Source organism: Toxorhynchites rutilus, chromosome 3 (genome assembly GCF_029784135.1).
Source record: "Toxorhynchites rutilus septentrionalis strain SRP chromosome 3, ASM2978413v1, whole genome shotgun sequence".
NCBI classification, from domain to species: domain Eukaryota; kingdom Metazoa; phylum Arthropoda; class Insecta; order Diptera; family Culicidae; genus Toxorhynchites; species Toxorhynchites rutilus.
Genome location: NC_073746.1, coordinates 329825242 through 329841525, shown reverse-complemented (window position 1 = coordinate 329841525; position 16284 = coordinate 329825242). Strand labels below are relative to the sequence as shown.

General features: G+C 39.6%; 1 protein-coding gene across 1 annotated transcript; it reads right to left on the bottom strand.

The window, feature by feature from the left end:
* Positions 1 to 2101: 2101 nt before the first annotated feature.
* On the bottom strand, positions 2102 to 12630 carry LOC129775083 (DNA topoisomerase 2-binding protein 1-A). Its single transcript, XM_055779327.1, has 4 exons — positions 12405 to 12630; positions 10245 to 12336; positions 2835 to 4624; positions 2102 to 2764 (listed from the first exon to the last, which is right to left on the bottom strand). The coding sequence occupies exons 1-4, from the start codon at positions 12507 to 12509 to the stop codon at positions 2342 to 2344; spliced, it is 4410 nt and encodes a 1469-aa protein (XP_055635302.1). The 5' UTR covers positions 12510 to 12630; the 3' UTR covers positions 2102 to 2341.
* Between the last annotated feature and the right edge of the window lie 3654 nt (positions 12631 to 16284).

Sequence of the window (16284 nt, the reverse complement as noted above, 5' to 3'; positions counted from 1 at the left end):
ATCTTTACATCACTAACGTGAAAAAAAACAGGAAGTGGGTTATATCTATGGTATAACCGCAAGGGTGACGTAGGACTTTCGTTGATTTAGAGATCATTTGTTTGAAGTGGAATCTGAATTCATTCTGAATGAATGAATATTTGGAGAACTTCGAAAACGAGAGGCACAAGGTTTTATGCATACAATATTGGATACGGAAATATCCTACTGATGGGGAAGAATAATCTTCAGTAGCTATCCTGTTAATTGCGATTGATTGAAAAATCACAAAACCAAATGTATTTGGTCACAGTGTTACATGGATAGAAACATTAAAATAAACTCTTTCACATGAATGTATTTTTAAATTCCCAGAGGAACTGGCAGATTATTTTCAGTATTTTCCTCGATACTGGAAGCCCACTAGTGGTTTATGCTAACTCGATCTTTCTCGGATCTTTCGGATCTTTCTCGATGCTTATTGGCATCCAAACGGAAAGAATTCCGCGCGTGTATGTGTGTGTGTGTGTAGCGGCTGCTTCGAGATCTTCCCGGGGAACCGTTTGTGGCATCACTCTCCTCCTGATGGATTCCCTTCTGGCCTAAGGTGCACAAACAGACTCTTGGTGACACCGCTTTCATGATAAATGAAGAGCTTCACCACAACAGCGACAACATGCTCCAATCGCTGTTCAATTAGAACTGAGTGGATTTCCGAGTGGCGCTCGCTTATATACCGATTGGTGATTTCAATAGCCTGTTTTGAAAGCAAATTTAAGACTATTGAAACAAGTTTTTGGATCAGAAAGTAACAAGTATAGAACGCGTAGACATTTTATCTTTCGAATGAAGTGTTTATCATACCATTTCGTTCAGTTGTTTAGGAGCTATTAACACTCAAAATCTCGGTCTCCGGCGTAACGCTTTTGTTTTCGAAACTTTGATTTTACACCCCGGTATAAAAATGAAAGACGTAGTCCTACGTCGAAATTTCTTCCGTTGTTTATTTGTTGCTATAGCGCCAAACTGGGATCATAACCTATCAGAAAAACACGTCTGATTGCAACGGTTGATTACACTAGAATGATTTGAGGGCCTTGATTACACTAGAATGATGTAAGTGACTTGATCGATTTCTCCTCATCAACTTTTTCTTTAGTTAATAACTCAACTGCAAAAAAGGTCAAATTTATTTTCTCTATAGAATCCGATAGATGAGGTTCTGACCTGTCTTCCACATTGTCAAATACAACTGGGAATGTATTTGCAGCTAAGTTATGACCAGAAGAGAGAGTCGCTGTAGAAAATCGATCAAATCACTTACACCCCTTTCATTCTAAGTCCCTCATTTATTTGCTATATATAAATTCAAGGGGTACTTCGATCAATAAAATGTTGAAGATAAATCGATCAAGTCACTTACACCCCAATTCATTCTAAGCACCCCAATTATTTTCTACAAAATGCCACCGTTAAGGGGGTATTCTAGTCTAGAAATCTGAAAAAATCGAAATTTTTTTTTTACCATATTTCTGTAGTTTAGGCATTCAAGAATATACTCTAGAAAGGACTTATCGAAAATCCTATTATTTACCTAGTTAGAGCCATCTTAGTGATGTGGTATCTAACCTGTTACGGCCATCACAATGAACTTCAAACGCGTTTCTCTCGGAACTAGTTTTTTTCTAACTGGCGTACACGATATCTCAAGTTCTACTGAACCGATTTATGTCAAATTTATATGAAAATAATCTGCATACATCTCTCTATCGCATGAACCAATAAAAAATTATAACTTTTTAATTTTACTATTTTTAAAAAATCGGTAAACGCAAAAAAAAACGTTTTAAACAGCATTTTTGTTTTCAAACGGCCGCCATTTTGTTAAAACCCATGTTTTTGACTTGTCCGAGGTTCATGCCATAGCGACATCTTTACTGATTCAGAATCTGTTCGATTTTTTTGTTTCAGATAACCAGAAGGACTGGAATCGTGTACGCCATGGCACAACTTTTTTTTGAACACCCTCACTTCACCAGCATGTAACTATTCTAATTATGAATATTTTTTTTCCGTCCTATTTTTGTTTTATTGTTGAAAGATAGATAAACGAATAATGATATAATGTATAGTAAAAATATTCTTTGTTTTATTTTTACGGAGTTCGAAAAAACGTCCGAAATTCGTGTCTCTACACTAGAATACCCCCTTAAAGGCAATCCGTCGCGTCTATGCACAATTGAAATAGGGCGAGTTTAAGTTTTATGAAGTTTTATTGAGGAAAGCGAAATTCTCCCTGTCACAATTCAATGCTATGTATTCTTCGTGTTTGTCCGGATTGATATCTACAATTGGATCCATTTTAAATTTCCAATCGATAGTTGGCCGGTTTCGGGAGCGTTTCAGACGTTAGATAAGCGTTCAAATACATAATCGACATGACGGCAATTCCAGCCTCGGCCAGCGTCTTGTGATCACGGGGATTAATTTTGGTTTTCTTCACATCCACGAAACAGTGTGTAGCCGTCATTGCCTGTTCTGAGTTGACAAAAGGTGGTTCAACATCGATTACAAATCCACCCCCTGACTTCAAGAGCCGAATAAACTGTTCCTTCTTCGGTGCTAATAGCAAAACTCGAAATCCCGTGAAAACGCCATCGTGTTTGCCTGCTTCACGGGCAATTTTGTTGCGCCAACTGTAAGCTGCATTGGATACTTGCTTCTCCGAAGCCTCTAGTGCCGGCAAATCACTCGCCTTCGGGTTGCCCCACTCATATAGCTCTTCCTGAAACGAATAAGCATAATGAAAACAGTGATATACTTGTGTATGGAGTTTTGTGATAGCACATTCTTACGTTCAAGAAAAATCCAGCCTTGCAACTATCATCAATATATTTTGTGCACAGCAACCACTTGCCAGCAGCGATCCCAGACAAAATCTTCTCCCCGCGGTTCGGTTTTCCGCACAGAATGTGCGTACAGGCAGGATCATACTCGTTGGGTTTTGTTGAGAGCTCGGCTTTTAGCTCCAGAACTTTCTTCATCAATTCGGTTCTCATTGCATCGTTAACACCCGACAGAGCGAAAATGCGTCTAGTGTAGCTTTTTGCGTTGTTCTCGCCAACACGCTGCACGCTTCCCTGCTCTGTTGGATCACGCCAACCGACACCAGCGGCAGCTTCCAAACCCATCTCTGAATCAAACCTTTGTAGCTCCGAGTACTGGGTTTCCTTGCTTTCTTCTTTGTACTTTTTCGATTTTTTGGCAGAGTTTTTGTTCGTGCTAATCAAATCACTGAGACGTTTAAAGTTGTCCATATCAGCCAGATTTGGACGCTTAGCCATTGGTTCGATAACCTGCTGATGCTCACTACTCTCTCCATCCGATTCATCATCATCTTCCTCACGAGGTCTTTTCTCGCTTACATTACTCACACTCGAGCTTCCACTCTCATTCTGTCGCTGCTCATCGACTTCGCTTGCATCCCTCGAATTATTCTTACCTCCATTACTGCTGCGAAGGCTGGTCCTCGAAGTGCTTGGTTGACAATCATCGGCCTCTTTCGGAATCTTCGAACGTTTCTCCTCCTCGTCGTTTTGTTGATATGGTTGAAACTGAGTGTCGGCGTATTTCGACTCGATATATTCGACATATTCATCACCCAAATTCTCTCTCCAGAATCTTCGTTTAATCTCGCTCAACGGAGTGCTCTTCCTACGGTCACTCGGTTGTTTGGGACGATAGAATTGATCCCACACTTGCAACTTGCGTTTATGATAGAGATGATTCTCCGGACTAGCATCGGGACGGAATCCGTAAGGCGTTACCGGTTTCGTCATACACTCCGGCAGGGTTGGTGTCTTTACATGACCAGCTTGATCGGTGCTAGGCGTCGCCAGCAATTCATTCATTCTCCGCGTTCTTGGTGTAACTTTCTTATCTGCTTCCTCTGCTTCTTTCAATACTTTATACAATGTGTCACGGATCGGTGTCTCGAATTCCATCACCCTTTGTGTCACACTAAGTTGCTCGTAGTTGGAAGTTCCACTTCCCGTGGATGATGGCGTTATCGGGGAGTTTATTCCGGACAGTGTAGACAAGCGGCGATGTTTCAACACAAATGGAGAATCAACCGAGGTCCCTGGATCGAAGTCTTTTCTCTGGTCCCGCTGGGACTGCACCAAATCTTCATATTGCTCTAACTCTTGTGAGTAAACCTGACGCTCTTCTCCACTAATCTTGCGAAGTTCGGGCGTTGAAAGCCCCTTGAATTGATACTCAACTACGTTTTCGTCCTTCGACTTATGTACCGCTAAATACCTGTAATTAGCCGGTTTATTCTCTTTCGGAGTATCCACCGAGGCACACCCATCATCAGCAGCCGCTGCGATTGTTTCCTGTGGTCTGGGTTCGGGTGGTGCTGGAGCAATAACCGAATCGATATCAACATCGTCCGTCGATGTTGTTGGTAAGCAGGCATTTTTTGAAAAATTGTGCAAGTCAGACATTCGGCCGCTGCTTTCCGGAACATGTATGATATTTTTCGAAGAGCATGTTGAGTTTCCCACTAAGAAAGGTTCCTCATTCATACGGCGTTTGTGTTTCAGACAGTCACGTAGCCATTCGGCGTTAACCACTGTAAGATCTGGAATCACGAATATACAAATTTATTAGAACACTAGCTGACCCGGCAAACATTGTTCTGCCATATGAATTATTTCTATTATTAATTTAAACCAATATTTATTTCGTAATAAATTTTTGTCGTAATGCAGGAGGATGAAATATAGAAAATCAATATTCGTTTCGTTCAATTGCTACCTCGATTGTCGAACGTATGCGCTTGCTATTTTCAAGATGGACAGTTATATTTATAACTGCTGGATCTCGTTGAATTGGGAATTGGGAAGCCGACGATACATCAGACAACTTCAATGGAGCTGATAAACCCGGGGCTCTGGCAACCCTATCCCAACCACTGCAAATTAAACGTAGGCAGCATAAAACAGGGTATTTAAACATTTAAAAAAACATAACATAATTATTTTCGTTCAGATAAAATGCGAAGTACCAAATTCTGGAAAACTCAGCGTCATCTCAGACAAATCATAGTCATAGTCAACTGAGGATAATCAGCTGACTATTTGACTCACTGGGGTCTATTCCGAGAGTCGCTTCACGACGTGACAGTCAATTTGCACACGTGTTTATATTCTGAGAATCGGCGTAATTAAAAAAATGCCAGTTGCAATGAACTCTTCTCATTTCTCATTGTACTTCCGAGTCACCCGACTCTTAGAATTGAATGAGAATTGTCATATAACTTCGAAGGGAAAGATGTCACTTATACCGACTTGACTCTCAGAATAACCCCCACTATATCCGTACGTCAATGCGCTCTTTACCACGAAGACAATATTAGATATATAAAAACCTCTAAAACTATTGGATCTTCTAAAACTCTAGAATGTCGTTTAGATTGAATGCAACTTCGCGCGAAAATGCGGCTGCACAAATCTCACGCAACTGCGAGAAGTAAACAACGACATAGAACTGCACCGGCGTGGCTACACCGTCCGCTCCGCCTTGCCGTGACCGAAATCGTCTGCCTCGAACAAACAAAACAGCCTGCCTCCATCCGTCAGCTATCGCACAATCAAAATATGCTCTCCGATCCAATCCTCTCACAAAAACTCGACTGTACGTCAACCGACGAAAAGAATCAAACTACCTTGGTCTTCCGAAGCAAACGAGTCCGTTCTGGGAAGCAAGGCAACCACACCAATACAATCACATGTTTGCTGGTCATCCTCCACGATCGCGCACTCGTAATGCCACACTCTCACACGCAGCCGCACCCGCCATCACCGCAGTCTTCTACTGACTGACACTTTCTCTCTCTCGCACACAACACCGAGAGACTTGAAGCGGATTGCATTTCGGATCGGTTATAAAAATAACAAATTGTTAATAGTACTTAGCTGGGATGTTGATGTTTCTCGATACAGTTGGATCATTTTGCTGGCAGAATTAGTGGTTAGTGGATTCCATCCTTAATATCACTGCTGTAAAAAACATGCTCTAAAAAGCAAGCTACCACGCATACACACATAACCACGGTACACGAGAGAGTTGAAAAAAAAACAACGCCATAATCCAGTAAAATAACCACAAAGCTGATTAACTGAATTTGAACTTTTTTTTTCATTACAACACCATTAACACAACGAAACCAGAAACCATTTTCACGATAACTTCCACCAACAAACTCAATCAGGAAGGTTGGCATCTCTGCTCCAAATAGTAAACAATATGTGAGCCCCCTGAGCCTGAGCCTTGATTTATGCTACCTACGCTCAATTTGTGTTGGTTGGGATAGGGTTGCCAGAGCCCCGGCACCGGTCTATTTAGGACCGTGAGTGTGATTCATTGCATAGCCATAGAGCGTGTGGTTAGACAGCGCTCTATTCTAAACAAGTAGAAAAAATTATAACAAACTCTTCCGGCTGGCGAAAAGAAGAGGATAAGAACAAGCAAGGAGCAGGCAGCATAGATCGACTCTAAGGTCTTGATGTTTTAAGACTGCTAGACGGAAAGGTAAAAAAACTAAGGCAAGGATAAGGATATCTAGGCAGAGTCGATCGCATATCGTACGGCGCATATAACTAGTCATAAAAAATTATGTTACGCGAAATATAGGAATAAAGATGTATAAAAGAACCAACTTTACTGAATAAAGATACTCTCAATCGGGCCACGAACGCAGAAGCGTACCGTACGGACTCCCAATCCGACCACGAGCGCAGGAGCGTCATGGGATCCAAAAACCAAGCCGGAATTATCCTTTAAATATCACATGCACTGACGGATGGAGCAACGCCTTGTGGGCAACCAATTTGGAGGAGAAGGAAGAATCACAGGATCGAACCCAACGCAACGGGCGCTGGTGAGTATAATAATTCGAATAAAGTTCACCTAATTCATCCGAATAAGGAACACACCTACCTACCATAAGCGTCTGAAGAAGAATCATCGTACCACTTGACATTTAAAAGCCACAATGGTACTACTCCACGATTTTCAATGTCAATGTCTGTGTTGTTGATATTTGTGAATGGTTGTCCGCCTTTTTCAGATTTTTTCCATTGATATATTCGATATCCGCTCACGCTTGTGATCATGTCGTTGGTGAAATGTCAGGGCGTGACTAAGCAAACTAAAAATTTCTGTATGAGGCTCGTTTATTACATTCAACAGAATACATCCAGCAATATGAGGTTGTATACGACCGGACTTCATTTTTTGTTTTAACCCACGCTCAATGCATTGTCATGACATTACACATGACAATGTATTGCGTTTTGGTCTGGCAATAACAAAAGCTGTGTCGACTTTGCTAATGATATCATCTCGCAAGTGAATATATTGTTCCTCGCGTCTCAGCTCACGACATTATAGACGTTTTCCTGACCTTGTCGAATCATCATATGATATACATAGAAATCAATCGAGCGCTCTCTCTTGTTTGTTTCGTCGCCTCTAACCGCATGTCCATATATACCTACTTTCGTGACATCAGTCCGTTTACCGAACCAGCGCCGAATGAATCATTGATGCCAGTATCGTCGGTCTTTGGCAGCCGTTCTCCTATCGCCTCGAACACTATCGGGCCGTGCATCTTCCACGTTCTCTACTAGCTACCATGTACTTTGTTTTAGTAGAGTAATAGATTCTTCAACTGCCTTACGGGCGATTCCGATTATATCAATACGATACACATAATTTAGATCCCTCCAGCGTCATTCGGATCAGCTTTATTAATTTCGTCGGAAAACCGAGTTCTAACATTATTTGCCAAAGATCGTTTCGTTGCCTTGAAATCCACGAACAGATGATGAATCTGCTGGTTGTATTCTCAAAACTCATCTAGGATCTGTCACAGGGTAAACATCCGCCAAGATTCTTAATATCATCCGGTGGATCGCATCGTGCAGCGGCTCGCTTTCCCGTTTCCTCAACTTGTCCGTCGTTCACAATCCTTCTCCTACTCCTGATTCGCTCTTCTTTTGACGTAGGATTACGTCTTTCGGGAACATATTAGGGTACAAATTGAAAATCGAAAATCAAGCACATCGTGAAAGTTGTCCAATTTCAAACGCTCATTGCTCAGTCATTTCATGATGGATTGATGAGATTTTTGCATCATTTGATTTCGGCACTCCAGAACAATTTTTATATCGAATAAATAAATATATGTCATGAAACTAACCATCAAACAATTTAAAAATCTCAACCCCTATCCTAACAGAAATACCCAGTTCTGATTGGTCGAAATTGACGACACATGCGGCGGTTCCCTAACGGAGACATCAAAACCAAGCTGCCTGGGGGAAATTGGCATTTCAAATACATGAAAGTAGGGGGAGCTTTTGTTCCTACCGAAATGTTTTCCCTAACAGAGAATTCAAAACCAAGGTGCCCAGGGGGAAATCGGGATTACAAATATGTGCAAGTCGGGGGCATTTTTATATTGCAAGTAAGGTGATTGATACGATAAATTCCAGCAAATAAAATTTAAATTTGGAACTTTAATGTTGGTTGCTTCGTGAAATTCCAAGGAAAGTTCTTACGGCGAGAAAAGTTGGAAAAGTGAAGAAATATTCGAAAAAGTTATTTCCCATATGCTCTACATATGGTATTAGGTGTTGTTAGTCCAATTAAAATTCGCATTGGGTTGAATAAACACTCAGAAAATAAAAAAAAATAAAAGAAAATTACCTTTTCCACTTCAAATATGTTTTCTCTATATTAAATTAACATGTTTTTACTGATGAGAAAAATTGATAATTGTGTTCGGTATTGGTAATTATCTTTTATTACATTGGCGAGTTTTTTTCTTTATCTCATCCATACATAACACAGGTGGCATCTCGTCTCGGGTCACAGAGGGCGGTTTCCATCATATCTTATTCCACTTCGGTATCTTCTATCTGATACGCACCATCTATCGACTGAATACCATCATTCTGTCATCATCACTCGGTTGTAAACACTGGTGGATTGAACAAACAATACCCAACAACCAAACAAAACGGCCCTTTTTCAGGGCCACCAAATCATTATCAAAGAGCTTAATTCCTCAAACATATCCAAAATGAACAGATAGCTTAACGGAATCCTACGTCAACTATGCGGTCGTGCTTCAGACACAACCCTCCTGTGATTTTTCCTCTCTATTCAACAATACCAGAAGGTGGCCTTTCCACCTGTCTACAACCGTGTTGCCAGTCAGGATGGTAACCTTATCCTTGTAGTTACACATGGCTGGCATAGGGAAATTCCTGCTCTTGATTGGGTAGATCGTTTTATAGAAACTCCGCGCGTCGTTTTTCGCATAACTATTATCTGCTACTGTTCATGTTCATGATGAATGAAGTACCTGTGGTGGGGTCTCGTTGTTTAATGTCTATGCAGTATCCGTTTTGACCCTTCGGAACGACTGGGAAACTTTTCATCAATGGAATCCTTATAACTTGCACTACAGTCACACATATTCTACAGCTTCTCACTCAGAATACATTCAAGGCGTATTGTTTGGCATTCGCCTACTCTGATTCCAGCAACGCTTGCGTATTTTATCCGAGCAAGTGTGATTTGAAGAATTTCAATAATTCATAATTACTTGTGCATATGCGGATGAAGCGGGCGTAGTGCCATCTGTTATTTAACGTTGTTTCGAAAAACGAACCACGGTTAAATTATTTTAATTTTGTTCATACAAACATACTAAAATCACGATTAAATTATTTGGGATAAAATTTAGAGTTATATGTATGGTATGAAACTAAATTTAAGAAAAAAAACATTCAAAAAAATACTTTTTCTTTGTGTCGCCATACTCGGTATTAAATATATGGTAATCGATATCCTAGTTGTATCATATATGGTTTACGACCTATTTAAGCCGTTCGGAGGAATTCGACCACAAACACCGTGTCACGAGTTTTTTATATACAGTAAAACCTTGATTATCTGTGGTATGCTCTCGATCTTTTGTTCTGGTAATGGCTTTTACATTGTCTGTCCTCTGGTATGCACGACCATGCAGATGGATAGTTTAATAATTTATGTAATGATAAAACATGCTGAAAAATATTTTTTTTTCGCGTTAGGACTTTATTTTTAGCCCAGACTATTCCACGGGTAATCGGGGTTTTACTGTATGTAGAAAAATAGAAGATAAATTCACATTTCCGTTCACTTACCCCACTTTATGGCAGCTTCGTATTTGGCTCCGCTCGGCTCCTTACAAATCACGATTGGGGCTGCTTTCCTCACCAAACGATCCTCGACTTTCGCACCCAGAACACCGCCAAGGGCAATCAAATAGTTCCTCTCAGCACCAGAATACGTACTTATCACTAATATTTCTTCCTCCAATGGCTTTGGATCATTCTCGCCGTACAAAATTGGTTGGAAATAATACTCCAGCGGATAGCATAAACCATCCTGGATGGAAGATTCCAACCAAATACAATTGACAGTTTCTCTCCCCTTAACGGTAAATTCAATTTCTCCAATGCTACATGTGGGAAGTACGATGTAATCGGCAACGTCGGTATAATTTTCATCCACAATCGTTCCTCCGCAGTTTTCGCAGTCGGTGACAATTTGCGTTGCGTCCTCCTCCGAAAAACCATAGATAAACAAAGTTTTGCCGAGCATGAATTCTGACTCCTGGGAATCGAACTCCGAATCCTGAGTGGCAGATCCACTTACTGAAGCCGATGCTGACGGTACATCTGGTGTTTTCTTTGCCTCCAAAGGCGGTAACTGTACCGAAATATTCTTTTGCATATACTGCTGTAGAATATCGTCCTCGATCCCACTCACTCGACTCGGACCTGGTTTCGGATCATCTAAACGGAATTTAGGAGGCGCCTCAGGTCGTTTAAAAGTGCTATTCATCGATTCCAAATTCTTTTTGCTAGCAGGTGATGGTGGTTCCGGTATTTTTTCCACAACAACATCCCTCAAACTTGATCGAAAAATGAATTCAGCATCTTCTGGAGCAGGTGTTTTAAGTTCGATCGATTTTAGCAACCATTCGAGGGTCATTACATGCGGCGTTATGTTTTGCTCGCGCATTTCTCTAAAATCAGCTACCACCTGTTCGCCTACAATAATGTGGCTGATGCGGTCACTTATCTCGTCATATCGAGTGGCTCCGCCACTGTTAAGAATTTTATTCAATTTCTCCTTATCATCGCCCGTGAACCCACTCAAATAGATGTTACAACCATCCAGGAAAAGACCAGCTTTTTTTGCTTGTAACAAATTTATTTTAGCCAGCACATCCCTATATTTCTGCTTCTGGCCAGGAACTGATATTGGATCGCTGATAATGTTTGTGGAAGGCCGATTTCCTTGCACCATACTCATCATACTCTCGTTAATATTTAAACTTCTACTGTGCACGTGAGATATCATCGAGAGTTGAGTGCTGTCTGGGTTGAAATCTCTGCCCGACATCATTGCGGGATCATCCTTCGTCGGCGTTGAAGATTTAAGGCTACGTATTTCATAATTTGCCACCGGCAGAGCATATCCTTTCTCTACACTATCAATAACCCATGCCGGTGAGAGGCATTCTTTCTTGCAGCGAACGGCTCCTTGAAACTTTGCCGAACCGACGTTATCCTTCTCCAGAATCAGAATATCTGTGATTTCTGATTTGAACGCCCCGATATATTTACCTCCATTTTCTTCGATTAATTGTTTCACCTGATTGCGCTTCTGAGTGGACAACCCCGTTGAGGTTATTGTCAGCGAGTAGAATACTGGAAGCGCATGTTTCGTAAAAATAGCATCCTTAGCGTTGACCATTTTTTTCTGACTCTGTTCCCAAACATCCTTCACCCAATCTGGGTGCATAATTCTCAGTTTTATTTCCGCTGCTTTTTCATATTTTACCGATTTGACTGTTGACGCAACCAAATGCGTACAACTTCCCGTTAAAATGTCCAAGTAGCATCCTCCCATGTAGAACACCATCTGACTGATCTTACTTTTCTCCTCCGGCTTCAATCCGGAGCTGCAGACAGTCAGGTTCCGCATTGCCGTGTTTGACACCGGATGCATTCCTAGTGGAATTGCTTCGTTGGCTTGGAAACAGCTAATCAAACAGCGGGGTCCTATCAGAACGGCATTCGCAGCGCGAATGTATTCAAATGCCTCTCCGGAGAACTGTTCGAATACAAACACATGTTTTTTTGTCAACTGTTCGGGCGGAATCCGTAGGCACTCTTCTTCGTCTATCCAGGAGATAAGGCCCTCAATGCTGAGATCCTGTGCAGACTTGATGGGAAGAAAAGAAAACGCTTTATGGACGAGTCCCCTTAACGAACAAGATCAATTGCACTTACGGAGTAAGCCATATGAATGTCTTCGGACGCATTTTGTATTTCTTTGCCGTTAGCTATCACGAAATACAATTTCACTAGTTGCTGTTTAGAAATTGAATTATTCATCTCAATTGAAGAAATTATATTACATCTGCTTGTTCAAACTGATTTTTAATAAATTAGATTTGGCGTAACAGAACGAATCCAGATTCCCGAAATTTTATTTTTTTCAAATTATGACAACTATGTCATTCGTTTAGCGGGAAATTATATAAAAAAAATTCCCCCTTCTGTCGGAGTTGTTTTTACAGAGATGCCAGATGAGCTTGATATGCTTCATTTGTAAACATGGAGATAATTTTATATTTATTGTTTTATATTTCTTATAACATACTTTTCTCAAATCTTAGGCTAGACGCAAATTGAAAAGCATATAGCGCTCGTAAGCGAACATGAGACTACGACTCATACGTGCCACAAACGTAGCGTGGTGGAGCGCATATTGAGTCGCAGTTTGGTGCAAACAACGTGCCACTCGCATACAATATTTGATTCACACAGAGTTGCGCGATATATTTATTTACTAATGCAACCACCCGACCGGCACAACCATACAGTACCATACTCACGGCGCTATATGATGGTTCAGCCACAGCGTCACGCGAGTCGTGTCTCACGAGCGCTGCGTCATCTCGCGTCTCCTCGTCAATTTGCGCCGTTCTATCTGTTTTCATTAGCCACAAAAACAGGGACTATATCGCGCCAAGTTACTCGCGCTATACGCGTCTCAATTTGCACCTGGCCTTACTTTTTTTGCCCTCTACAAAAATGCCATGGCCAAACACCATAGCAACCGGTCAACCGGTAAAAAAAGCACCTGATTAAGATAAACATTTTTAGGTGGGAGTGTCAGTCGAGGCCGGCCACCACGAATCAAAAGATGATCAAAAGAACAAAAGATCATATAAGATAGCCTTTGTATGGGTCCCCTCTTGAAAAATTTCTCTATTGAAAGAAAAATTTTAACGCTTTCGCGTGAGTTCTGTTACAATACTAAAAAATTTATTCAAAAGTTTCACAATATATACATGGTTCCTTAAACTAAGATTGACGAGGAACATCTCCTCTCTCTCTCTTGAAAACCGATAACATATCGGTTTCGTTTAGATCATCTACCTTCCTTGTCCCTTCTTCTAGCGTATGGTAACGTGCAGTCTGAGACGGCTGCACTACCCTAAGAAAATACCTTAAGTTTATAGCACCTCGTCGGTGCGCCTATCTTATTCTTGGATTTCCCCTTTCCATCCTTCGCTCTAAATAACATCCTTTTATTTTATTACACCCTGCTGGTGTATCTGGCTGAGCGCAGCTAGGGATGGAAAAGGGTAATAAAAATGCATCCTAAATGATGCATGCATTAAATTGTTTACCGGACGCTATTTAAATATTCGTCCATTCTGAATTTATGACCGGCAATAATTTCGAACTACAAGCGTTTTCTAGCCTAACAAAACACTTGAGCTCTTACATCTTTTAATTGCCTTACATTGGTCCTTTCTAAACGTTTCTATACCTCGCTTGGAGGTCTTTTCTAAATATAATCTCAAATAGTGCTTATCTTATGGATCTCTAACTCGATTCGCGATAAGCCTCAGCTGTCCGTAACATTCCGGACTCCGTAAATCTACTACATAGATTTACCAAATTCTTCAGTATTATCATTCTTTTCTACATTTTAATTTAAATTTTTGATAGTCGTTCTACATGTTCTAAATCATATACATTTGCTTGAACATATTTCCATCTGTAGCTGTATCGCTTTATTCTGTGTTTTATTGTGTGATTTGATTTCACTCACATTATTATCTTTTCCTTACACTTACACTTACAAGTTTATACTAGAAAACATAACTTATTATTTGTTTTATTAATAATAGTATTTTTTGTTTCATTTTTATTCTGCATACAGTTATGCAAACTAATCGTAAACATTCGTAAATTTCGAATAATTGCTCTCACTAGTAATTTGATATAACCGTTAATTATATAAACTAACTTCAAGTTTCTTTTTGGAAAATTATTCATTGAGGTTCAGTGTTATATAATATTTTCCATTAAAGGAAATGCAAATTACATTTTCTTTTCTCTTATAAGATTTTCTTTCATCAAACACAACGTTCTATTTTAATGCTAAGTTATCTCGTTGCCAAGAAAGGAATCTTGAATCCAACATCCCTTTGCTAGTTGTCTTGTTACATTGCTGATATTGTTTTTCTCAAAACATCCTTTTGAAATAATTAGTCAATGTGCTAATCTTTTGGTAGTACAATTACCGTTCCTTCAGCAAGTATTAACATTAAAGTTTGTCTCTGAATACTAAATCCAATTTTAAAGCCTCAGTTCTCATGTAACTGTTCCGACTAATCATATAATACGACTGATCGTAGCTCACATAAACTTTTTCAAGTCGTTTTCTTTATGCATGCAACTCATGCTCTCATAGTGTGATATACTTTGAAATACATTTAAAAATTTCATTCAATTTTTTTTTCCTGTTACTTGTATTCAAATAACTCATAATGTCATCTACATTGTATAGTTAACCATCTCCAATCTTTCCCTCAGTTAAGACTGGAAGCTATGCTTTTAATATTCATTTGAATAATGCATTGATCATATTCTCAGCAACTCACATGCTGAGCTTCGCAAACCACTTGTTTAAAAAATCTTTCTTCAGCATCTCACATGCTGTATTTCATCAACCGACTTACTGGTGATGTTGTTACTCTCAGCAATCCACTTGCTGAGTTTTAAGCAATTCACTTGCTTAAAAAAGAAACTTTTGGTTTTGACCCCTTCAGCAAATCACTTGCTGAAGGTTAAGCAATCCACTTGCTAACAAATCAGTCTTCCAAATTCTTCATAGCTGTATTTTTAATTTTTTCTACCATCAACTAATTTACAGTTGATATCGCTCCTTTCAGCAATTCACTTACTGAGCTTTGAGCCAATCATTCGTATAGAAACTGGCTTCAGCATATCACTTGCTGCGCCATAATTTTTTCTTTAGTGGTCAATGTATATTTTTCAGCAGAATACTTGCTATACTTTTAACCCATCAGAGTAATGTTTTGAGCATTCCAAATGCTTGACGCTTGACCAGACAGTCTCTTCTTTTTTGCTCTAATTGATATTTTGGACCTTACAAGTTATCATTTTATTGGGTCCATTTTATAACGAAACAATTGTATCTTAAATTGTATTAAAGTCTTTCAGCAGCTCACTTGCTGAACTTCAAGCAAATCATTTGCCTAAAAATATTTTCTAATTAATTCAGTTAACAGTTTTGTTAAATTTCCATTTTAAGATTTTCGTCTTTATATTTTATCAAGCTTAAGATTTTCTATACTTTATATAGATATAAAGAATATCAACATATTACAAACGTTGAAAAACAAACTTTCCAACCTCTATATTAGAGAGTTTATAGTTTTGATCTACGGTAATAATTTCCCTATCTGGGCCATAATTTTGCAAATTGCGGAAACATATAATGAAAGAATCCGAACTCATATCTTGCGCTAACTCAAGATGTATTGCTCTCGTTGTCATACAGGTAAATAGACGCCCCTAATACTTAGGAAACAGTCTTCTAAAGATTTGAAAGTTATTCAGAGCCATAATTTTTTTGGTTATAAGTAGTCCTATTTTATACGAATCTATGGCTTTTAACTATAACGATCGCATTATTTTATATGTGTTGCCCTATGACTAAATATTGTCAACATGTCACAAATTTTGCAAAATAGAATATTCATCATATTTCGTTAATGATGGTACAATAGTGTAACTCGCGGTTACAGAGTGGAAGTCGTTTTTGATACGACGTCGAGGATACTGG